Raw genomic sequence first — 25,102 nt, 5'->3', positions numbered from 1 at the left:
TCAGAATGATACTCAACTTGTTTGACTGTATTATGAATACATCTTCCTTGGCCATCGCGTTCTGGAGTGGGGCTTGGACTCAATCTTTCTAGTTCATTGACACTGCAACATAAGACCTCATAGATACTGTTTACATACCTAGAATTTTCACCACAGAAGCAAGTTATTCAGCCCAACTGTTTAAACACAGCACAAGCCTTTCCCAACCTATATTCTTTAACTATTTGTAGACAACGTTTTGATGGTAATTCTGTCTTCGCTCCTGTTTTAGGTCTCAATGTAAATCAAGTCAACCCTGTGCATGATCATTTTCCCCAATTCATACCAAAAAGATTTGTATTTGAGCTTAATTGATGCCTTTAGATACAGTGCACTGTTTTCCTTTCCAGGTAAAGGGGACCTGATTGGTGCAGACCTTTCAACCAAGGGCAAGGTGATTAAAACAAATGCTGACGTTAAAGCATTAACTTATTGTGACCTGCAGTACATTAGTTTGCGAGGCCTGAGTGAGGTATTGGAACTCTATCCTGAATATTCAAGCAAATTCCTAGCTGACATCCACCATGACCTGACCTTCAACCTTGAAGAAGGGCGTGAAGCATTGGTAAGAGCAAATCTCTGAAAATATTTGACTTTTTAGAAATATTATGTTTGAAATTTGCCTTCTTTGGGTGTGTTTGAGTTCAGACATGACAATACCTCTGCAGCTCAGCCAGAATCTGTATAATCTGGATGAAAATCATCGAGTTTAAAGATCTCTTATTGTCATAATACTCCAAAGTCTACTTGATCTTTTATTGCCATCCATTAAGCCCTTCATCCAAATTATTCAGTGCACACATGACTGGCTAACACCCCAACTGTCTCCAATTTGTCTCCAATTGTGTTTTGTTCCCTGCCAGATTATTGAAAAATTGAGAGTTATTTTTTCAATACTGCCCAAGACCAATTCTACATTCTTTATTTGTGGAAGCTGAACGACATTTCATTTTCTGGATGTGAGTTTGCTCGCTGAGCTGGAAGGTTAGTTTTCAGACGTTTCATCACCATTCTAGGTCACATCATCAGTGAGCCTCCGACGAAGCGCTGGTGTTATGTCCCACTTTCTATTTATCTGTTTAGGTTTCCTTGGGTTGGTGATGTCATTTCCTGTTCTTTTTGTCAGAGGACGGTAGTTTGGCTCCAAATCAATGTGTTTGTTGATGGAGTTCTGGTTGGAATGCCATGCTTCTAGGAATTCTTGTGCGTTCTCTGTTTGGCTTGTCCTAGGATGGATGTGTTGTCCCAATCAAAGTGGTGTCCTTCCTCATCTGTATGTAAGGATACGAGTGATAGTGGGTCATGTCGTTTTGTGGCCCGTTGATGTTCATGTATCCTGGTGGCTAGCTTTCTGCCAGTTTGTCCAATGTAGAGTTTGTCGCAGTTCTTGCAAGGTATTTTGTAGATGATGTTCGTTTTATTTGTTGTCTGTATAGGGTCTTTTAAGTTCATTAGCTGCTGTTTTAGTGTGTTGGTGGGTTTGTGGGCTACCCTGATGCCAAGAGATCCGAGTAGTCTGGCAGTCATTTCGGAAAAGTCTTTGATGTAGGGGAGAGTGGTTATGGTTTCTGGGCCAGTTTTGTCTGTTTGTTTGGGTTTATTGCTGAGGAATCGGCGGACTGTGTTCATAGGGTACCCATTCTTTTTGAATACGCTGTATAGGTGTGAGAAATGGGTACCCTATGAACACAGTCCACCGATTTCTCAGCAATAAACCCGAACAAACAGACAAAACGGTCTCAGAAACCATAACCACTCTCCCCTACATCAAAGACATTTCCGAAATGACTGCCAGACTACTCGGACCTCTTGGCATCAGGGTAGCCCACAAACCCAGCAACACACTAAATCAGCAGCTAATGAACTTAAAAGACCCTATACAGACAACAAGCAAAACGAACGTCATCTACAAAATACCTTGCAAGAACTGCGACAAACACTACATTGGACAAACTGGCAGGAAGCTAGCCACCAGGATACATGAACATCAACGGGCCACAAAACGACATGACCCACTATCACTCGTATCCTTACATACAGATGAGGAAGGACACCACTTTGATTGGGACAACACATCCATCCTAGGACAAGCCAAACAGAGGCACGCACGAGAATTCCGAGAAGCATGGCATTCCAACCAGAACTCCATCAACAAACACATTGATTTGGAGCCAAACTACCGTCCTCTGACAAAAAGAACAGGAAATGACATCACCAACGCAGGCAATGACATCACCAACCCAAGGAAACCTAAACAGATAAATAGAAAGCGGGACATAACACCAGCGCTTCGTCGGAGGCTCACTGATGATGTTACCTAGAATGGTGATGAAACGTCTGAAAACTAACGTTCCAGCTCAGCAAGCAAACTCACATCCAGAACCTCAACCTGAGCTACAAATCTTCTGAAAACTCGCTATCTCATTTTCTGCCTAGGAATCCTGCAACCTTCAGGACTTAAAATTGAGTTTGACAATGTTAGGGCCTGAGCACCTTCTCCATACCCTTACCCCAACTCTCCCAGCCATCACATGTCATCACAATCAACCCATTGACAGCCACTAATTGTCCCATTAGCAGCTGCTGATTCTCCAAGGCTGACCTTTACCCATTTGTCTGTCCATTGTTTTTCTTTCTCTCTTGGCTCCTATCATTTACTCCTTCACCGTCACTCCATCTTCATAATATATACTAACCATTTCCAAGCTACAGTCAGTTCTAAAGAAGGGTCACTAGACCCAAAATATTAACTCTGCTTTCTCTCAATAGATGCTGCCAGGTCTGCTGAATTTGATTCTGATTTTGTTTCTACATTTTTGTTTTGTTTCTTTGATTGCATTGTAATGTATTGTGTGGCATAAATACAAATTATGTTAAAATTGAAGATCACAGATTCTTAAGCTCATTCTTTCTATTGTGAATGATTGGGTGGCTGAAGAAAGATCAAAAGTTAAATTTTCAAACTTCAAGAAAAAACAAATGGTGTCTATTTTGTGTTTCCTGATTGTCCAAATATCAGGAGATTTCACCCATTTTATATTTCAAGTTTGGGCACCTTAAAATGAAGTTGGCAGTGTATTTGAATAAAACGTGACACGATTACACTTTCAGGTCTAAATTCTGGATTACAGAATCATGGAATAAACTTCTGACAATGTGTATCTGCATAGTACATTTCAAAAAATGAATGTAATTATGAATAGCAACTTTTCTTCCAAGAAAACTAATTAGAATCCAACCCAGATTGAAGAACATAAAGACAAAACAAAGATTGAACAATAAAGAGTAATTAAATTTATCTATTAGAGTGCGTCATCAATGAATGTGTCACTCCATGTATATTAGTCCACTCATTTCACTATCTGACTCAAAGGTTGGTTCAGGCACACTGCATCATGTATCATGTTTCAAATTTATTCAAGTTATGGGGAGGCAACGACCTGGTGGTATCGTCATTGGACTGTTAATCTAGTGACCCAGGTAATGTTCTGGGGAGAGATAATGGGAACTGCAGATGCTGGAGAATCCAAGGTAACAAAGTATGAAGCTGGATGAACACAGCAGGCCAAGCAGCATCATAGGAGCATATGATGAATGGTCTAAGCCCAAAACATCAGCTTTTGTGCTCCTAAGATGCTGCTTGGCCTGCTGTGTTCATCCAGCTTCACACTTTGTTATCTCTAATGTTCTGGGGACTTGGGTTTGAATCCTGCCGCAGCAGATGGTTGAATTTGAATTCAATAAACATCTGGAATTAACCATTGACCATGAATCCATTGCTGATTATTGGAAAAACCCATCTGGTTCACCAATGTCCTTTAAGGAAAGAAACTGCCATCCTTACCTGGCCTGGCCTACATGTGACTCCTGACCCAATGCAATGTGGTTGATTCACAATTGCTCTCTGTGCAATTGGGGATTGGCAATAAATACTCACCTAGCCAGCAATGCCTTCATACCCCGAATAAATACAGAAAAACATTTAATCCATCATAAAGCTGCCTGAAGCTAAATAATTCTGAAAACAGTACATCATTGGATTTGATAATTTCTCCAGCAATTCTAGCCCAAACTTTCATTGTGGAGAATCCGAGGGTATTGATTTAGAATTAGAATTAAGTTTGTTGTAGCATGAACTCAAGTACAGGGGTACAGTGAAAAATTTAAAATGTCGCCTTTCAAAGGGCCATGTTAGGGACAAAGTATGTCGGCACAAATCTTCGAGACAAAACTGAGAAATAAAGAAAACAATGTTACATTACCTTATAGTGATTCATGGTATAAGTTAGAAATGAAGAAATAAAGGTAAAACAATAAACAATACAGCCAGATAAAGCAAGTTAAATACAGAATACATCTATAATTAAACACTGGTAATAGATCACCTAAGGGCTGATATCAACAAGGAGTTTCTTAGCTCCATGGGCTGGATGGCCGCTTTGTGATGCAGAATGAGTTAAATTCTTGCTGCGGTTATTGACTCAATCTCTCCCCTTGCCTGAGACATGGTGACCCTCAGTTCAAAACCACCACCAGTTGTCTCTCCCTAGTGAGAGAGCAGCACTATGGTCCAGTAGGATTGTGGCAGCATTCTTTTTATAATAAGTTTCTTTTTCACAATGTGAACATTACACAGAATGGGATTTTTCATAGTGTCACAACTCACTGGGACAGCTCACTGGAAATCAAACCCTGCCATTCCTGATGTCATCAGACCGAGGTTGATAGAAAGCACAAACCAAGTTTCTGTACTTAACAAGAAATCACTGTTTATTACAGGTCATTAGAGTCTAGCCACAGGTAAGCAAATAAACCAAATTAGAACTCAGTAAATTAAAACTGTAAATACTTCATTGTGGAAAGCCTTGTTACTGCATTAAGTATCATTGGGCTGGACTCTAATGTGACTACCAATTTTTCTTGACATCTGCCAGCAGTTTTCTTGGCAGCTAGTTAGCTATGGCAAATGTCCTCTGCTTTACCTCTGTAATGTCCACCGTCAGAACAGGATCTCCATTGCACCAATACAGAGCGATTCCATCACCTTCTGCAGTCATCCTCATAGAGTTGTCATTTGATGTACATGGTTTATTTTCAATACTTATGATGATGGTCTACCATTTGTACTGTGGATGTATCCCTGTGAAGAAATGGGTTTTGTTTCTGTATGGCTGGAACCAGATAGACCTTGTTGACTACGAGGTCTTTGATTGGGGTTGTTAACCTGGGCCGATCAGGAAAGCCCTGGCTGACCAGTATGACCAGGATATTAAATTCTCCTCAGTTCAGGGAGCTCACTCCAAGCTGGCTGGCTACCGCCAATGTACTGAGCATAAGTAAATAAAGGGTAAGACTTCTGTTCTAGTCTCCCATGAGAAGCAGTTGGTGCAGTTACCACTGAAGGTAGGGAAAGGCTCAGGCCCAAGCCTATTAGGGCAGAGTTGGTTGAGAAAGATTCACCCGGATTGATGCAACATTTTTTGGTTAGAAAATGGCTGCCTCAGTGAAGACCTAGTGAAATATCCAGGAGTTTTTCAGGAAGAGCATGGGACTATCAAAGGGGCTAAAGGCACTTTACTTGTTTACCAGGAAACAATTCCGAGATTTTGCAAGGCCTGCCCAGTGCTATTTACCTTGTGGGTAAAGGTAGAGGCAGAAATCAGGAGGCTGGAGAGCAAAGGAATCATCAAACCAGTGCAGTTTGCAGAATGGGCCGCACTGCTTGTACTGATTGTGAATCCTGATGGCTCGGTTAGCCTTTGTGAGGATTTAAACTGTTAAACTGGTAAACTGTTTCTCGCAGCTGGATAGATATCCAATCCCCCAGACAGAGGACTTGTATGCAAAGTTGATGGTGAGGGAGGTGGGGGGGGGGGGGGGGGGGTGTTGTGGATGGGGGTGTTCTGTACTTTATGAAGCTGGACATGAGCCATGCCGACCTGCAATAGCAATTGGATGAGGAGTCCCAAAAGTAGGCTACAATTAATACCCATCAGGATTTAGACCTATATACAAGACTGCCATTTGGGATATCGTCAGCCTTCGCTCTTTCCCAGCACACCATGGAGAATATCTTACAAGGACTACCCCAGGTTGCCATTTACCATATGACATATTAATAACAGGGAAGACCAAATAAAGAGCGCTGGGAAGACTTGGGCATAGTGCGGAGACATTTCTCCCAGGTGGACGTATGCCTTAGACAGGAGAAATGTGTGTACCAGTCACCCCAAGTGACCTACCTAGGTTACAGAGTCAACAAAACCAGGTTACACCTGTTGAAAGAGAAAATGAAGGTGATCAAAGGTGTCCCAGCTCCCATGTCTGTACCAGAGCTTAGGTCTTTCCTTGGGTTAGTGAATTATTGCAGAAAGTTCATATAGAACATAGAACATAGAACAGTACAGCACAGAACAGGCCCTTCAGCCCACAATGTTGTGCCGACCATTGATCCTCATGTATGCACCCTCAAATTTCTGTGACCATATACATGTCCAGCAGTCTCTTAAATGACCCCAATGACCTTGCTTCCACAACTGCTGCTGGCAACGCATTCCATGCTCTCTCAACTCTCTGGGTAAAGAACCTGCCTCTGACATCCCCTCTATACTTTCCACCAACCAGCTTAAAACTATGACCCCTCGTGCTAGCCATTTCTGCCCTGGGAAATAGTCTCTGGCTATGTAACCTGCTCTTCATCTTGGCACCTTTACAGCTGCTGTTGAAAATGATCAGCCTTTGAAATGATCATGTAGCCCAAAAAGTAGCCTTTAAGGAAGTAAAAAAGCAGCTGTTGTCATCTAAGGTGTTGGCCCATTATGATCCGAAGCGGAGCTGACATGCAATGCCTCCCTGTTTCCCATCGGGGTAGTGGTGGATCACCAGTGACCCAACAGAGAGGAATGCCCAACAGAATATGCTTGCCGGACCTTGGTTGATGCCGAACGCAAATAAGCCCAGATAGAGAAGGAAGGTTCGGTAGTCATCTTTGGTGTGAATTCCACCGGTACCCTTACAGACAAGATTTTGTCATAGTAATAGATCATAAACCCCTACTGGGTCTACTGAAGGAAGACAAGGTGGTGGTGCCGCCCATAGCTCCTGGTCGAGTTCAGCATTGGGCTCTTATTCTCAGCCTGTACAGTACAAGTTAGAATAGCATCCAGGGAGACACGTGCCTGATGTTGATGTCTTAAGACACCTCCCATTGGTAGATACTCCACCGCCTCCCCTGGAAGAGTTCATTTTGGTTTTGAACTTCCTGGACACTCTTCTGGTCACTGCAAACAATATCCAACTGGGGGCAAAAAAAGATCCTGTCCTAGCAAAACTAAAACAGCAGGTAGTAATGAGGGAAACAGAAGGGCCATAGCAACCTGGATTGAAACCTTTCCTGACCAGGCAAAACCAGATCATTGTAGAGGGCGGCATATTACTTTGGGGAGCAAGGGTGATGGTCTCGAGTAAAGATTGCCACCACATGCTGGCAGAACTCCACCAGGGTCATCCAAGGGCTTCCAAGATGAAGATAATAGCAAGAAGCTACGTCTGGTGGCCAGGGCTGGATTTTGACAAAGCTGCCTTTATGGGGCAGTGCCTAGAGAACCAACAAGGACAAAAATTGCCAACAGTAGTGCCCCTCAATTATGGGACTGGCAGGTAAACCCTAGGCTTGGTTGCATGTCGACTATGCCAGTCATTTTATGGGCTCAAAGTTCCTTGTCGTTGTGGACACCCATTCAATGTGGTCAGATATGCATAAAGTTCGTTCAGCAAACTCAGGGATGGTGATTGAGAAAGCCACAAGCATCATTCACTATACACAGACTCCTGGAAGTATTGGTCACAGACAATGGGACATCATTTACCAGCAGAGATTCGAATATTTCCTAAAGCCAAGTAGCATTTGGTATATAAAGGCAGCTCCAAACCTTCCATTGCCCAATGGTCTAGCAGAAAGGACAGCCCAAGTGTTGAAGGCAGGCTTACGCATCAATTGATACCAAACTGTCCTGGTTCCTGATCGATTATAGGACCACCCCACACGCAACAACAGGGATAGCCCCAGCAGAGTTGCTGATGGGGATAAGACTCCACGGCCAGCTGAACCTGATGTTCCCAGATCTGCTGGCGGAGAGTGAAAGAGAAGCAGGAATGCCAATGCCAGCCATATGCCTCCTCTAAGCGAGAAAGACTGTTTAATTCAGGAAACAAAGTTTGGTGCCAAAACCATGGGAATGGCCCCCTATGGTGTGAGGCAAGGTTGACACAAGGCCAGGTCCCGTGACATTACAAAGTTTTGGTAGGTGATACAGCCCTGACCAAACATGCGGAACACCTGAAATCTGTTCCCTAGTAAACGGGTCAGGAGCCCTCAGAACAGCCAGGCGGCCTGTCAGAAACCATAGGTTCTTCCTCCTCTGTCTGGTGTTGAGGAAAGCTCAGAGTCCGAGATGGATGCTGCCTCAATACTGTCACCACCGGAAGGAGGAAACTCTGCTGACACGCTCCAGACACAAGAGGCAGGGTACAGTCCTGTACCTACTGCCTGTGTCAGACTCTGGATTAGAGGATCAGGACTTGGGGCGAAAAATGTCACAGTAAAGGCTACAAGCGAAAGACCAGGCCTACATCCCCCGACTTGGGAAGGGGTGGGGGGGGAGATCAGGGATGCAGTGATTGCACCTGGTGGGCCTTGTCTACTATGGATCCTTGATTGGGGTTGTTAGTCTGGGCCAATCAGGAAAACCTTGGCTGACCAATATAACCAGGAGATTAGATTATCCTCAGTTCAGGGGATTGACACTGACTACCTGGCTCCAATGTACTGTGCACAAGTAAATAAAGGGTATGACTTGGTGATGGGATACTGACCTCCAGGCAGTTATTTCAGTTTCTCAATAGCTATTGGACATGGTGATATCAACTGGTCTATATTAAAACACAGTTTATAGGAAACTAAATGTTTGGTGCAGGATGTACAAATATTTATTTATATGGAACAAAACTGTTTTCTGTCACTGGATGGGAAGCTTACTGTTTTAGCAGGAAATTTGACTGGATGCAGTGACAATATTGACATTTGCTGTCTTTCGCAGCGACAGATGCATTTTGCCCACTAGCAGAAAAAGTCATGACTCAAAAATTTATCCCATCCAGATGCTTGTAAAAGTCCCTTTTAGGACACATGATTTTGTGGATTTCTTTTGAGAGCCAGCTATTTATTAATAAATCACATTGTGGCCTACTTAATCAACAGCAGAAATCAGATTCAGAACATATCACATGGGACACTATTTATATGTAGGAGTCATCTCATGAGCATCCTAATCTGGAATACAATCCAGAAATCTGTGCTTTGACATTTATTACGATGACAGGCTGAGAGTGCGTGCAGGGTAGAAGATTGGGCCAATGTTTTCATCTCAATGGTTCTCCTGCTTGTAAAAATAGCTCTCAATATCTAATCTAGTTGAGTTTTCTTCAATGTAAATGTAATTACTAAGCTTAATTCACAAGATTTTATTCTAGTTGCTACGATAGCTTAAAATTCACCATTTTATTGTGTATGGGTGCATGTGGGAATAAGTGTGCGTGCACGCAGGAAACCGTGTGTGTGTGCGTGTGTGTGTGTGTGTGTGTGTGTGTATGTGCGCGCGCGCAAATTTGACTGTGTGTGTGTGCGTATTTCTTTACGTAATTAATAATACTGCATCTAAAAAGGCTTTAAAGCCATCAATAATAAGATAATAAAATGTGAGGCTGGATGAACACAGCAGGCCCAGCAGTGTCTCAGGAGCACAAAAGCTGACGTTTCGGGCCTAGATCCTTCATAGCTCTCTGATGAAGGGTCTAGGCCCGAAACGTCAGCTTTTGTGCTCCTGAGATGCTGCTGGGCCTGCTGTGTTCATCCAGCCTCACATTTTATTATCTTGGATTCTCCAGCATCTGCAGTTCCCATTATCACTTTAAAGCCATCAAAGCAGCTTTAAATTTTTAGTTCAGAACTCTGAAGGACTTGCCTGAGAACCGAACCACTGTACCACTGTGCCAAAGGATTTTTATATATTGCTTCCTTATTACTTACCACATTGTTAATTGTCAATATGTAGTGCCTGTCATTTCAGAACTCGCACCTCGGATGTCACTTTTGCATATATAATCCCTAAAGCTCTGTTCACTTTTTTGTTCTGTTGTAAGAAACAAAATTTTACTAATTGGGCTATTTACTCAGCTATGAGTAAAATTCTGGGAAATCTCTACTACAGACATGATGTTCAACACATCTGAGAACATGCCTGACCTTTTTTGAATCATTACAGTTTTTATTCCAGTTAGAGTGTGGCAATAATAACAATAACAAAATGCAAATTAACGATAGCAAAGTGTGGGGCTGGATGAACACAGCAGGCCAAGCAGCAGCGTAGGAGCACAAAAGCTGACGTTTCGGGCCTCAACCCTTCATCAGAAAAGGGGGATGGGGGGAGGATTCTGAAATAAATAGGGAGGGGGAGAGGCGGACTGAAGATGGATAGAGGAGAAGATAGGTGGAGAGGAGAGTCTGGGTGGGGAGGTAGGGACGGGATAGTTCAGTCTGGGAAGGACGGACAGGTCAAGGGGCGGGATGAGATTAGTAGGTAGGAAATGGAGGTGCGGCTTGAGGTGGGAGGAAGGGATAGGTGAGAGGAAGAACAGGTTAGGGAGGCGGGGACGAGCTGGGCTGGTTTTGGGATGCAGTGGGGGGAGGGGAGATTTTGAAGCTGGTGAAATCCGCCATCTACAATCCGACCCCACCACTAAAGACTTTTTTCCAACCTCACCCTTGCCTGCCTTCCGGAGAGACCACTCCGGAGGGACTCCCTTGTCCGCTCCACACTCCCCTCCAGCCCCACCACACCTGGCACTTTTCCCTTTAACCGCAGGAAGTGCTACACCTGCCCCCACACCTCCTCCTTCACCCCCATCCCAGGCCCCAAGATGAATTTCCACATCAAGCAGATGTTCATCTGCCCATCTGCCAATGTGGTATACTACATCCACTGTACCCAGTGTGGCTTCCTCTACGTTGGGGAAACCAAGCAGAGGCTTGGGGGCCGCTTTGTGGAACACCTACACTCGGTTTGCAGTAAACAACTGCACCTCCCAGTTGTGAACCATTTCAACTCCCCCTCCCATTCCTTAGATGACATGTCCATCCTGGGCCTCCTGCAGTGCCACAATGATGCCACCCGAAGGTTGCAGGAACAGCAACTCATATTCCGCTTGGGAACCCTGCAGCCCAATGGTATCAATGTGGATTTCACCAGCTTCAAAATCTCCCCTCCGCCCACTGCATCCCAAAACCAGCCCAGCTCCTCCCCGCCTCCCTAACCTGTTCTTCCTCTCACCTATCCCCTCCTCCCACCTCAAGCTGCACCTCCATTTCCTACCTACTAACCTCATCCCGCCTCCTCGATCTGCCCATCCTCCCCAGACTGACCTATCCACTCCCTAGCTCCCCACCCATACTCACCTCTCCACCTATCTTCTCCTCTACCATCTTCAGTCTGTTTCTCCATCTCTTTCTATTTATTTCAGAATCCTCTCCCCATCCCACTTTACTGATGAAGGGTTGAGGCCCGAAACATCGGCTTTAGTGCTCCTAAGATGCTGCTTGGCCTGCTGTGTTTATCCAGCTGCACACTTTGTTATCTTGGATTCTCCAGCATCTGCAGTTGCCATTATCTCTGAACAAAATGTAAATGGTAGGTTTTCTACAGAATGGACCACCTTGCCTTATGTGGTATGTTACATTCCAGTATTAAACAAACCATGGCTGATGTGAGCAGCAGAGAGCTGTAGCATTCTGCCCCACTTTAATTTTCACAGTGGTCTGAGTTCGCAATACTGTCGCATGGAGCAGACTCAAACTGGTGTCTCTACACAGGATTTTGTCTCTAGTTCCCTGGAGATAATGTTAAAAGCACTTGTAAACTGGAACCCTGCCATATACACCAAATGCAAGCGTGCATTTGCTGCATACTCCTACAAACAGGAGCAGCAATGTTACATGTCAAATGTTGCAGCTTTGTACAAATTTGTAATTGCCTTCCAGCAGGAGATTAACCCAGCCTGCTGTTTATTAATTCCAAATAATAAATTGGACTCCACGCATGTGTTACTCTCAAGAATTCAGAATGTTCATTGTTTGATGCAGTAAAGGTGGTTGATAGCTTGGAGGATTCAATGAAAAAATTGTTGTACACTCAGTATCAACAGCACATTTTTGTTTTGGTGGGATTACCTAGTGTCAGAATTCCTCTATGCCAACAAGGAAGAGCTGGGAGCCGATAGCTCCTGGGAAGATTATGTTAATCAGACACAGGATGGGAAAACTCCCGCACATCCCAGATGTCCAAGTTCTTCAAGGACCGCAACTTTCCCCCCACAGTGGTCGAGAACGCCCTTGACCGCGTCTCCCGCATTTCCCGCAACACATCCCTCACACCCCGCCCCCGCCACAACCGCCCAAAGAGGATCCCCCTCGTTCTCACTCACCACCACACCAACCTCCGGATACAACGCATTATCCTCTGACACTTCCGCCATCTACAATCCGACCCCACCACTCAAGACATTTTTCCATCCCCACCTCTGTCTGCTTTCCGGAGAGACCACTCTCTCCGTGACTCCTTTGTTCGCTCCACACTGCCCTCCAACCCCACCACACCCGGCACCTTCTCCTGCAACCGCAGGAAATGCTACACTTGCCCCCACACCTCCTCCCTCACCCCTATCCCAGGCCCCAAGATGACTTTCCACATTAAGCAGCGGTTCACCTGCACGTCTCCAATGTGGTATACTGCATCCACTGTACCCGGTGTGCCTTCCTCTACATTGGGGAAACCAAGTGGAGGCTTGGGGACCGCTTTGCAGAATACCTCCGCTCGGTTCACAATAAACAACTGCACCTCCCAGTCTCAAACCATTTCCACTCCCCCTCCCATTCTTTAGATGACATGTCCATCATGGGCCTCCTGCAGTGCCACAATGATGCCACCCGAAGGTTGCAGGAACAGCAACTCATATTCCGCTTGGCAACCCTGCAGCCCAATGGTATCAATGTGGACTTCACCAGCTTCAAAATCTCCCCTTCCCCCACCGCATCCCAAAACCAGCCCAGTTATTCCCCTCCCCCCACTGCACCACACAATCAGCCCAGCTCTTCCCCTCCACCCACTGCATCCCAAAACCAGTCCAACCTGTCTCTGCCTCCCTAACCTGTTCTTCCTCTCACCCATCCCTTCCTCCCACCCCAAGTCACACCTCCATCTCCTACCTACTAACCTCATCCCACCTCCTTGACCTGTCCGTCTTCCCTGGACTGACCTATCCCCTCCCTACCTCCCCACCTATACTCTCTCCACCTATCTTCTTTTCTCTCCATCTTCGGTCCGCCTCCCCCTCTCTCCCTATTTATTCCAGAACCCTTACCCCATCCCCCTCTCTGATGAAGGGTCTAGGCCCAAAACGTCAGCTTTTGTGCTCCTGAGATGCTGCTGGGCCTGCTGTGTTCATCCAGCCTCACATTTTGTTGTCACAGGATGGGAAACGTTGCCTCTGGTCATGACTTTGCAAGCTAAAAAATCTGGTGCTTAAAAAGCAGCTGTTCTGACATAGCACTGTAAAATCAATGCCTTATAAACATTTCTAAATTCAGTTGGAGCAGCTAATAAGGAGAAGGAATTGAGTAGTTTAATTTTCTGTCTGTGCTGTGGCTATAATCTTTGGGATAAATTAATCTGCCCTAACTTGAGATAATTGTTGATCAAAATGAAACACCAGGTATGTTTTCCAGGAATGATAACTCCTAAAATAATGAATCTATAAATGCCCAAATATTCAAAGGGAGTAATATTAACATGTTAATAGAATATTTAACTACTGTCAGGAAACAGTTCTGATACAATCCATCAAGATGTCTCTGCAAATGTTGATCTCTACCCATAGCACAATATCTTCCCAGGTTCCAACGAAAGTCAGCAGACATGCTGAGAGATGATTTTTCTCAGTAGAATGCTGCACTATACAGGACAGTCATGACCATACAGAAATTTGAACACAGGTTCATGAACAACTTCTTCCCTGCCATGATTAGACTGCTGAATGGAACTCTTTAACCTCAAATAATGTTGATCTTGCTTTGTGCACCACCTGAGCAGCCGTAACTTTGTGTGCCTCCCTCTGTCTAAGAACCCTTTGATCTGTGTGGCGATTTTTGCTATGATCTGTTTGTACTGCTCGGAAAACAAAACTTTTCACTGTACTTGGATGCGTGTGACTGCAACAATAAATTAAATCTAATAAGATTGTGGCACACAATATAATTGGGATATTATTTTATTTTAATAGACAGACCATAAGTATATTGGTTTTAGTGCTTCTCCTCGTAAAATCATGTTGTCATGGTGAATTGTGTTGCTTACTGTGGCATTCCCATTTCTCACAGTAGCCATGCTTATTGTGTACTGGAGTCACTCCTGTTTCAGCTGATACCTGTGGCATTTGTCCTGGGAGCACACCCTCTCAGAATGTAGCTTGAGTCTGCTCAAATTGATGTTAATCAACATCTGGCATCAAAAGAATGCCTTCTTTCCATCATTTTGGGTGGAACTTTAAAAATTAAAGGGGGATGTCTTGTTTGTTAAGGTAGATAATGTCATTCAGTTTTTAACAACTTACAGTCAAGGGCTACCCTAATAACAAAGTCTGGAGCTGGATGAACACAACAGGCCAAGCAGCATCATAAGAGCATAAAAGCTGATGTTTCGGGCCTAGACCCTTCATCAGAAAAGGTCCAGGCTTGAAACGTCAGCTTTTGTGCCCCTAAGATGCTGCTTGGCCTGCTGTGTTCATCCAGCTCCACACTTTTTGTTTTTTCGGATTCTCCAGTATCAGCAGCTCCCATTTTCTCAGCTACCTTAATAAACCTATTTCTGTCTGCCAAAATCAGCTTTAAGTACATTCTCTGTTCCATTTACTTCGGATACTATGGTTGTTACCTGGGTTTGATAATCATTACTGGATTATTTAAATATAAATTCAGAACTAACTCACTCTCAAGACTGTCTAGTTGACTGCTCAATGTTAATTGCATCTATTGTTTTCACAGGGATTCTCAAAATTCGCTAAATCCCCCAGACTATCCCAGGTATGTTGCAAGATAATAAAATGTGAGGCTGGATGAGCACAGCAGGCCCAGCAGCATCTCAGGAGCACAAAAGCTGACGTTTCGGGCCTAGACCCTTCATCAGAGAGGGGGATGGGGTGAGGGAACTGGAATAAAGCTTTTGTGCTCCTGAGATGCTGCTGGGCCTGCTGTGTTCATCCAGCCTCACAGTTTATTATCTTGGAATTCTCCAGTATCTGCAGTTCCCATTATCTCCAGGTATGTTGCAGTTTTGTTTTGGTGTGTACGATGTTGTGTAAACCTCGGGTGATGATGAGCAGTGAACCAACTGGAAAACAACTGGAATTGGTTAATAATTCTGAAGAACTTCTGGATGTTCTTATTCTGTATTTGTATTGGAGCTATTATCTACACTGGCAGTTCTCAAATTAGTTCATTAGTACTGTTGGCTGCAATTGTAATTCTGCCTTGGAGCCTGTTCTGAACATTTGTGGCTTCATATGCACACAGAGCTCTCCAGAATTCACAAATTAGCATTAATTCACTCAATTAGTATGAAAAAAATCTTCATCAGCTCTCAAAAACATTAGACCGTCCCCTCAACTCTTTGTGGTTCAATTTTGACAGGTCACTAGAGTTTTATACTATAAAGTGATAACTCATATATTGGTTTAAGATCATATTCACTCATTTCTGAGATGCTAAGCACTGGGATTTTTACCAAAAGTGGCCAAACCGTGAACTAGGATGTTATTAGTCAGTTTTTAGAGAAGCAACTCCAGAAAACTACACAGTCAGGGCTATCATGAATGGAGGGAATGGGTGCTTCATGGAAATGTGCCTTGTGCGTTCTAATCATACCCATGAAACTCAAAAGATGAAAGCTATTTTCAGACAGGAATCCTGACCTAGATTACATGAATGCTCCCGGAAGTGAGAAAGGAGGTTATTAAGCCACTGGCAAAGATCTTTGCTTCCTCACTCTCCATGGGAGTCGTACTGGAAGATTGGAGGGAGGCAAATATTGTTCCTCTTTTCAAAAAAGGGAATAGGGAAATCCCTGGACGTTACAGACCAGTCAGTCTTATGTCTGTGGTCAGCAAGGTTTTGGAAAGAATTCTGAGGGATAGGATTTATGACTATTTGGAAAAGCATGGCGTGATTAAAGGGAGTCAGCATGGCTTTGTGAGGGGCAGGTCATGCCTTACAAATCTTATTGAGTTCTTTGAGGAAGTCACGAGACAGGTTGACAAGGGTCGAGCAGTGGATGTGGTGTGCATGGACTTTAGCAAGGCATTTGATAAGGTTCCCCACGGCAGGCTCATTCATAAAGTCAGGAGGTATGGGATACAGGGTGATTTGGCTGTCTGGATTCAGAATTGGTTGGCTGACAGGAGGCAGAGAGTGGTTGTAGATGGTAAGTATTCTGCCTGGATGTCAGTGCTGAGTAGTGTCCCACAGGGGTCTGATCTTGGGCCTCTGCCCTTTGTAGTTTTTATAAATGACTTGGATGAGGAAGTTGGGGGGTGGGTTAGTATGTTTGCTGATGACACAAAGGTTGGAGGTGCCGTTGATAGTATCGAGGGCTATTGCAGGCTTCAGCGAGACATTGACAGAATGCAGGGCTGAATATAGGATTAAAGGCAGGATTCCCGGCAGTGTGGAGGAACAGCGGGATCTTGATGTTCAAGTGCATAGCTCCCTCAAAGTTGCCACCCAGGTGGATAAGGTTGTTAAGAAAGCATATGGTGTTTTGGCTTTCATTAACGGGGGATCGAGTTTAAGAGCCATGAGGCTATGCTGCAGCTCTACAAAACCCTGGTGAGACCACACTTGGAATATAGTGTCCAGTTCTATCGCCCTATTATAGGAAAGATGTGGAGGCTTTGGAGAGGGTGCAAAGGAGGTTTACCAGGATGCTGTCTGGACTGGAGGGCTTGTCTTACGAGGAGAGGTTGACTGAGCTCGGACTTTTCTCTCTGGAGAGAAGGAGGAAGAGAGGTGACCTGATTGAGGTGTACAAGGTAATGAGAGGCATGGATAGAGTCGGTAGCCAGAGACTTTTCCCCAGGGCAGGACTGACTGCCACGAGAGGTCATAGTTTTAAGGTGTTCGGAGGAAGGTCTCGAGGAGATGTCAGAGGGAGGTTCTTCACCCAGAGAGTTGTGAGCGCATGGAATAGTTTACCAGTGGTAGTTGTGGAAGCAGAGTCATTAGTGACATTTAAGCAACTGCTGGACATGCACATGGACAGCAGTGAATTGAGGGGAATGTAGGTTAGGTTATTTTATTTTTGGATTAGGATATTCCATGGCACAACATCGTGGACTGAAGGGCCTGTACTGTGCTGTACTTTTCTATGTTCTATGTTCTATGAATAAAGCGTGGTATATTGTTGGATAGTATTTGCAGAATCATAGAAATACTTACAGTCATTGTTGTGTCAACTTTTAAAAGTGAAATATACCTTTCTATTTAAAGTGTGACTCATGTTTTATTTGCATTAGTTCTGATTCATGATCATTTAAGAGTTATATAAAGTGGGATCTTGTTAGTAATTTCTTCTCTTGGGGATTAATGGACAAATTTGGGTTCCTTTGATTTATGGTTCCCCAATGAGAATCATGGTACTGAAATACCATTGATTGTGGTGAATAGTCTGGGATCTCAGACCTCAGAAGAATGAATGCGTTTCTTGAGTGGGTTTGTAACATCTCAACTTCACCTTCTGTCTAGAAATTCATAGATGTTTCATTTTTTTGTGAAACTGCTGAACTTGAAAAGGAACATTATTCTATGTGCAAAAGGAAAAACAAATTAACAATTTGACCCTTTGTATTCTATCATGGTTGCATTCCTCTGTTACCTTCTCACAGGGCCATAGAGTCAAACAGCACAGAAACAAATTCTTTGATCCAATTCATCCATGTCAACCAAGTTTCCTAAGCTAAACTAGTCCCACTTGCCTGTGTTTGGCCCATATACCTCCAAACCTTTTCCTGTTCATGTACCTGTCCAAATGACTTTTAAATGTTGTAATTGTATCTGCATCTACCACTTCCTCTGCCAATTCATTCCATGTACGAGCCAACTTCTCTGTGAACAAATTGCCCTTCAGGTCCTTTTTAAATCTTCTTCCTCTCACATTAAAAACATGCCCCTTAGTTTTGAACTCCACCACCCTGGAGAAAAGACCTTTGCTATTTACCTTATCTATACCCCTTATGATTTTATAAAGCTCTATAAGATCACCCCTCAACCTCATACACTCCAGTGATAAAAGCTCCATCCTATCCAACATCTCCTTATACCTCAAACCCTCCGATCCCTTCAACATCCTGGTAAATCTTTTCTGAACCCTCTTCAAAGCAGGACAACAAGAACTGTACACAGTATTTCAAAAGTTGCCTCACTAACATCCTGTACAACCTCAATTAGACATCACAACTCCGATACTCAGTGGTCTGAGCAATGAAGGCATGCATGCTAAATGCCTTCTTAATCACCCTGTCCACCCGTGAGACAATTTTCAAAGAACTATGTACCTGAACCTAGGTCTTTCTGTTTGACTACAGTATTCAGGGTCCTACCATTAACTGTGTAAGGCCTGCCCTTGTTTGTTTTAGCAAAATGCAATACCTCACATTTATCCAAACTAAACTCTAACCATCATTCCTCAGCTCCTTGGCCCTATTGATCAAGGTCACTTTGTAATCTTAGAAAACCTTCTTCACCATTTACTTTATCAACAATTTTGGTTACATCCACAAACTTACTGACCATGCGTCCAAAATCCTCATCCAAATCATCTATATAAATGACAAAACAACAGTGGAGCCAGCACCGATCCCTGTAGAATATAGCCAGTCACAGGCCTCCAGTCCAAAAGCCAGCCCTCTACCACCACCCTTTGTCACCTACCATCAAGCCAATTTTGAACCCAGTTGGCAAGCTCTCCCTGAATCCCGTGTGACTTGCATTTACTTATTAGTCTACCATGTGGAACCTTGTCAAAACCTTTACTATCTTTTATCTTCTCATCTACCTATCTTGATTGTGTCCTGAAAAACCCAATCAAGTTTGTGAGACACAATTTCCCATGCACATAGCCATGCCAACTGTCTGTAATCAGTGATAATAAAGTGTGAAGCTGGATGAACACAGCAGGCCAAGCAGCATCTCAGGAGCACAAAAGCTGACGTTTCGGGCCTAGACCCTTGATGAAGGGTCTAGGCCCGAAACGTCAGCTTTTGTGCTCCTGAGATGCTGCTTGGCCTGCTGTGTTCATCCAGCTTCACACTTTATTATCTTGGATTCTCCAGCATCTGCAGTTCCCATTATCTCTGTCTGTAATCAGTCCTTGCCTCTCCATATGCATGTAAATCCTATCTTTCAGAATCACCTCCAACAATATACCCACCGCTGAATCACCACAATTCCCTGGTTTCTCATTACAGTCTTTTATAAATAAAGGCTCAACATTAGTCACCCTTCAGTCCTCTGGTACTTCACCCATGGCTGTTGATGATTCAAATATCTCTGCTAGGGGCCCCGTTATTTCTTCTCTAGCTTCCCACAATGTCCCAGAGATTTATCAACCTTTGTTTGTTTTATGACCTCCGGCACCTCCTCTGTAATATGGACTGTTTTCAAGACATCAATATTTACTTCCCTGAGTTCCCTAGCCATATATTTCTCCACAGGAAATACTGACACATCATATTGATACCTGTCCCATCTCCTGTGGTTGACGCGTAGGTGACCTCATTGATCTTTAAGGGGACCTACCTATCCCAATTTGCCCTTTTGCTCTTAATCTACATGCTTCTCTTTTGAAATAAGTGAGGTTTCTTTGTGTGTACACAAAGATTCCCAATAATTGGCTCAGTTAATTCAATTTCATTTTTACTCCGACTGCTAAATATCCAGATCTGCAACAGTTTTGAAAGGCCAGGAAAACCCAAAATCCCATTCTTCTTTTCCATGGAGAAAACCCATCTCAACTGAGAATGCCATAGAGATGCTACAACTGGGCTCGATGTCTGAAATAGGGAGGGTGGAAATCACCTGAAGCATAGATACAGATAGAGGCTGGGTCATAAAAGAGTAGAGGTCACACTCCTTCCATATTCTATCCCGAGGACCACATGAACATAGAACATAGAACAGTACAGCACAATGCAGGCCCCTTGGCTCACAATATTGTGCCAAACTTTTATCCTAAACCTAAGGTCTATCTAACCTCCACCCCTACCTTATACTATCATCCATATGCCTATCTAATAGTCGCTGAAACGCTCCTAATGAGGCCAAATCCACTACCCTCTCCAGCAATGCATTCCACACCCCTACCATTGTCTGAGTAAAGAACCTACCTTGGACATCCCCCCTATACTAGCTCCACTCACTTTAAAACTACACCCTCTTGTAATAGCTACCTCCACCCTAGGAAAAAATCTCTGGCTGTCCACTCTATCGATACCTCTGATCATTTTGTACACCTCTACCAAGCCACCTCTCATCCTTCATCGTTCTAAAGAGAAAAGCCCTAGCTCTGTCATTTTTTCCTCGTAAGACCTTACCTCCATTCCAGGCAACATCCTGGTAAATCTCCTCTGCATCTTTTCCAATGCTTCCACATCTTTCCTGTAATGATGAGAACAGAACTGGACACAATACTCCAGATTTGGCTGAACCTAGGTTTTGTATAGCTAGAGTATAGCTTCATTCAATCCCTCTATTAATGAAAGATAACATGCCATACGCCTTTTTAACAACTCTATCCACCTGGGTGGCAGCTTTCAGGGAACTGTGGACATGAACCCCAAGATCCCACTGCTCCTCCACGCTGCCAAGAATCTTTGTTAACTCTGTATTGTGCTTTCAAGTTTGTCCTTCCAAAATGAATCACCACACGCTTTTCAGGGTTAAACTCCATCCGCCACTTCTCAGCCCAGCTCTGCATCCTATCAATGTCCCTTGGTAACTTCGAACAGCCCTCCACACTATCCACAACTCAGCCCATCTTCGTATCATCCACGAACTTACTAATCCACCCTTCCACTCTTACATCCAATTCATTTACAAAAATCACAAATAGAAGAGGATCCAGAACAGATCCTTGTGGTAACTAGTAACTAGTAACTCGTAACTGAACACCATGTTGAATATTTTCCACCCATTACCACCCTTTGTCTTCTAAGGGCCAATTCTGAATCCAATCTGCCACATTTCTCCCTATCCCATGCCTCCTTACTTTCTGCATGAGCCTACCATGGGGAACCTTATCAAACGCCTTACTTAAATCCATGTATACCACATCCGCTGCTCTACCTTCATCCACATGTTTGGCCACCTCTTCAAAGAATTCAGCAAGGCTTGTGAGGCATGATCTACCCCTCACAAATCCATGCTGACTATCTTGAATCAAATTGTGCCTATCCAAGTGATCATAAATCCTATCTCTCAGAGCCCTTTCCAATAATTTGCCCACCACTGAAGTAGGACTAACTGCCTGTAATTTCCAGGGTTATCCCTATTCCCTTTCTTGAACAAGGGAATGATGTTTGCCACTCTCCAGTCCTTCGGCACTACACCCATGGACAGTGAGGACGAAAATATCATTGCCAAAGGCCCTGCAATCTCTTCCCTCGCTTCCCATAGAATCCTTGGATAAATCCCATGAGGCCCAAGGGACTTATCTATCTTCAAGTTCCTCAAAATTCCTAGTACATCTTCCTCACTGACATCGACCTCCTCTAGCCTACCATCCTGTTTCACACTGTCCTCCTCCACAACTAGGTCCCGCTCAGTTGTGAATACCAAAGAAAGGCGTGAATTAAGAACCTCTCCCATCTCTTTAGGTTCCATACACAAATACCCTTTACAACCCTTGATTGGCCTGACCCTTTCTCTGGCCATTTTTTTTATTTCTCACGTACATGTAAAAAACCTTCGAATTTTCCTTGATTCTATCTGCCAAGGTTTTCTCATGCCCCCTAATAGCTCTCCTAAGCCCTTTCTTCAGATCCTTCTTAGCTAAATTGTTTTCATCTAGAGTTTTTTCCGAACATTATTTTAGCATCCTCCTTCCTCTTAACTAGTCATTTGACCTCTCTTGAGAACCAAGGCTCCCACACTTGACCACATCTTCCCTGCCTGCTAGAGAGAAACATTTTGATCACACGCAGTATGCATTCCTTAAAAAATCTCTACATTCCAATAGTGTTCTTCCCCGACAGCACCTGTTCCCATTTTATGTTACTTAGTTCTTGCCTAACAGATTTATAATTACTCTTCACCCAATTATAAACCTTACCCTGCTGTATGTGCCTGTCCTTTTCCATGACTACTGTAAAAGTAACAGAGTTATGATCACTACTGCCAAAATGCTCCCCTACCAACAGGTCTAACACTTGGCCCAGTTCATTGCCAAGCACCAATCCAAAGTGGCCTAAACTCGTGTTGGTCGATCTACGTCCTGTGTCAGGAATTCTTCCTGAACACACTGGACAAAAGCCACTCCATCTAAACAATTACAACTGAAAAGTTTCCAATCAGCATTTGGAAAGTCAAAGTCACCCATGACTACAACCCTGTGACTTCTGCACCTTTCTAGTATCTGCCTCCCAATCCGCTCCACCACTTCTCTACATCTATTAGGGGGCCTGTAAAAAAAACTCCAACAAAGTGACTGCTCTTTTCTTGTTCCTGACCTCTGTCGACATATCATTCTTGAACTGCCTTTCTGTAGCTGCTATACTAGCCCTGAATAGCAATGCCACTCTGCCGCCTCTTTTACCTTCCTTCCTATTTCTTTTAAAGCATCTAAATCCCGGAATTTTCAACAACCATTCCTCCCCCTGAGTTACCCAAGTTTCTGTAATGGCCACAACATTGTAGTTCCAAGTACCAAACCATGTTCTAAGTTCATCTGCTTTAGATCTGATACTTCTAGCGTTGACGTATACAAACTTCAAACCATCCCTGTGTCCAAAATTATGCTCCATCGACAACATTTCTTTATAAACAACCTTACTCCCTGTTGTGTCTGTTGGAAGGCTGAATACTTCATCCCCTGAATTATAAATCCTGTTCCCCACCCCTGCCAATCAAGTTTAAACCATCCCATACAGCTCAAGCAAACCTCCCTCCCAGGATGCTTGTGCCCGTCTGGTTCAGGTGTAACCTGTTCATACAGTACAGGTTCCACCTTCCCCAGAATGGGTTCCAATTATCCACATAATGGAAGCCGTCCCTCCTACACCACCCCAGTAGCCACATGTTTAGCTGCACTCTCTCCCTATTTCTTACCTTGTTATCATGTGGCGCTGGTGGTAATCCAGAGACAACTACATTGTTTGTGCTGGACTTCAGCTTCCAACCTAACTCCCTGAACTCATTTTTCACATTCTCAGTCCTTTTACTGCCTATGCCATTGGTACCGATGTGTACCACGACTGCTGGTTGCTCACCCTCCCCCTTAAGGATCTTGAAGATACAACCCAAGATGTCACGGACCCTGGCACCCAAGAGGCAACATACATCTATTTGTCTCATTCGCAGCCACAGAACCGCCTGTCTGTGCCTCTTATTATTGAATCCCCCACTACAGTTGCTCTCCTATTCTCCCCGCTTTCCTTCTGGGCCACAGGGCCAAGCTCAGTGCCAGAGACGTGTCTGCTGTGGCTTTCCCCTGGTACGTTCCATACCACCCCCACACCCCCACAAAAAACTGTAACCAAAATGATATATTTATTATTGAGGGGAATGGCCACAGGGGAGCTTTGCACTGTCTGCCTATTCCCTTAGCCCCTCCTGGCTGTCACCCAGCTACCTTTTTCCCATACCTTGGGTGTGATCATCTCCCTATAACTGACCGCTCAAACCAAATGCCAAAAATGTGATTGTTGTTTCTTAACGTGAAATAAGGGTAAAAAATATATTGACTAGAATGCCACACTGGGATGGGTGGATTCCAGTTCAGCTCAATGTGAAACTCAGCTTTGCAGAAAATTAGATAACATACAAAGCTCTAATAGTAGGAGAATTGTTTGGCCAATTTCTTTAAAAATGGAAAGGTGGGTCTCTGTAGTCTTCACTTGGAAAGAAATGCATTGTCTGATGAAACCATTGCATTTGTTTTTTTGTTTTAGAACCGTTTAGAGAATAGTGACAATTCTAGTAAGAAGCTTCCCTCCATTTTGGAAACTGAGGATGAACCAAGTGAATATTCGCACCTCTCACCAGCAACGAGAACCCGGAGGAAACTCACCTTGCCCGGTTTGAACAGCCCAATCCGGAGAGGGTCACTCGGGAGCTTGCTCGGGGATGACCTTAAGCATTACTCAACAATAAGACTTGGCAGTCGTTCACCAGGAAAGTGCAGGAGGGGTGGAAGCCCCCAGTATAAGAAGGAAGATGTCACATCTAATAGTGGAAATGGTAATGCACGAAAACCAGCAAAACTACTTCTACCATCTCTAAACTGCTGTGGACCTCCTGACTTAAGCCCTCGGTATGTTTCAAAACTAATATGATGACAATTGGATTGCTCAATATGTGTTGCACAGGTTGAGAACTTACTGCACAACTGTACTTCAATCAATCATAATATAGCATCATATGTTTAATAGTAAATTTGCGAGTTAATCGGCTGAATAACAATACAAACATTATGGTTGTTTTGTTTCCGTGGTCAATAGAATTGACGATAAGTCTGCACTTATAGAAAATTCTGCGGATAAATTTATAGACTAAATGCCAGAATGAGTCTAAAACGATTTCCTAGGATTTACCACAATAATGGAAACAAATCCTAAAACTAATTGGTCAGTTCTGTTCCTGGCTGTCTTGTGTGGATGTGTTTTCCACATACTAGGGAAGTCGGGGAAG

The 25,102-nt window shown here is 43.8% G+C and overlaps 1 protein-coding gene across 2 annotated transcripts in view; it reads left to right on the top strand.

Annotated features, from left to right (window-relative positions):
• Positions 1 to 25,102, top strand: part of kcnh4b (potassium voltage-gated channel, subfamily H (eag-related), member 4b) — a 185,631-nt gene that overhangs the window by 126,726 nt on the left and 33,803 nt on the right. For both annotated transcript variants that reach the window (XM_048560266.1, XM_048560268.1), the window contains exons 11-13: positions 390 to 604; positions 15,191 to 15,229; positions 24,364 to 24,725. In XM_048560266.1, the coding sequence (XP_048416223.1) occupies positions 390 to 604; positions 15,191 to 15,229; positions 24,364 to 24,725 (616 nt within the window). The remainder of the gene's footprint in view (positions 1 to 389; positions 605 to 15,190; positions 15,230 to 24,363; positions 24,726 to 25,102) is intronic.

The sequence above is a fragment of the Stegostoma tigrinum genome, chromosome 31 (genome assembly GCF_030684315.1).
Source record: "Stegostoma tigrinum isolate sSteTig4 chromosome 31, sSteTig4.hap1, whole genome shotgun sequence".
Lineage (NCBI taxonomy): Eukaryota > Metazoa > Chordata > Chondrichthyes > Orectolobiformes > Stegostomatidae > Stegostoma > Stegostoma tigrinum.
The sequence above is the reverse complement of the archived record's forward strand: the minus strand, read 5'-3'. Positions and strand labels throughout refer to the sequence as shown.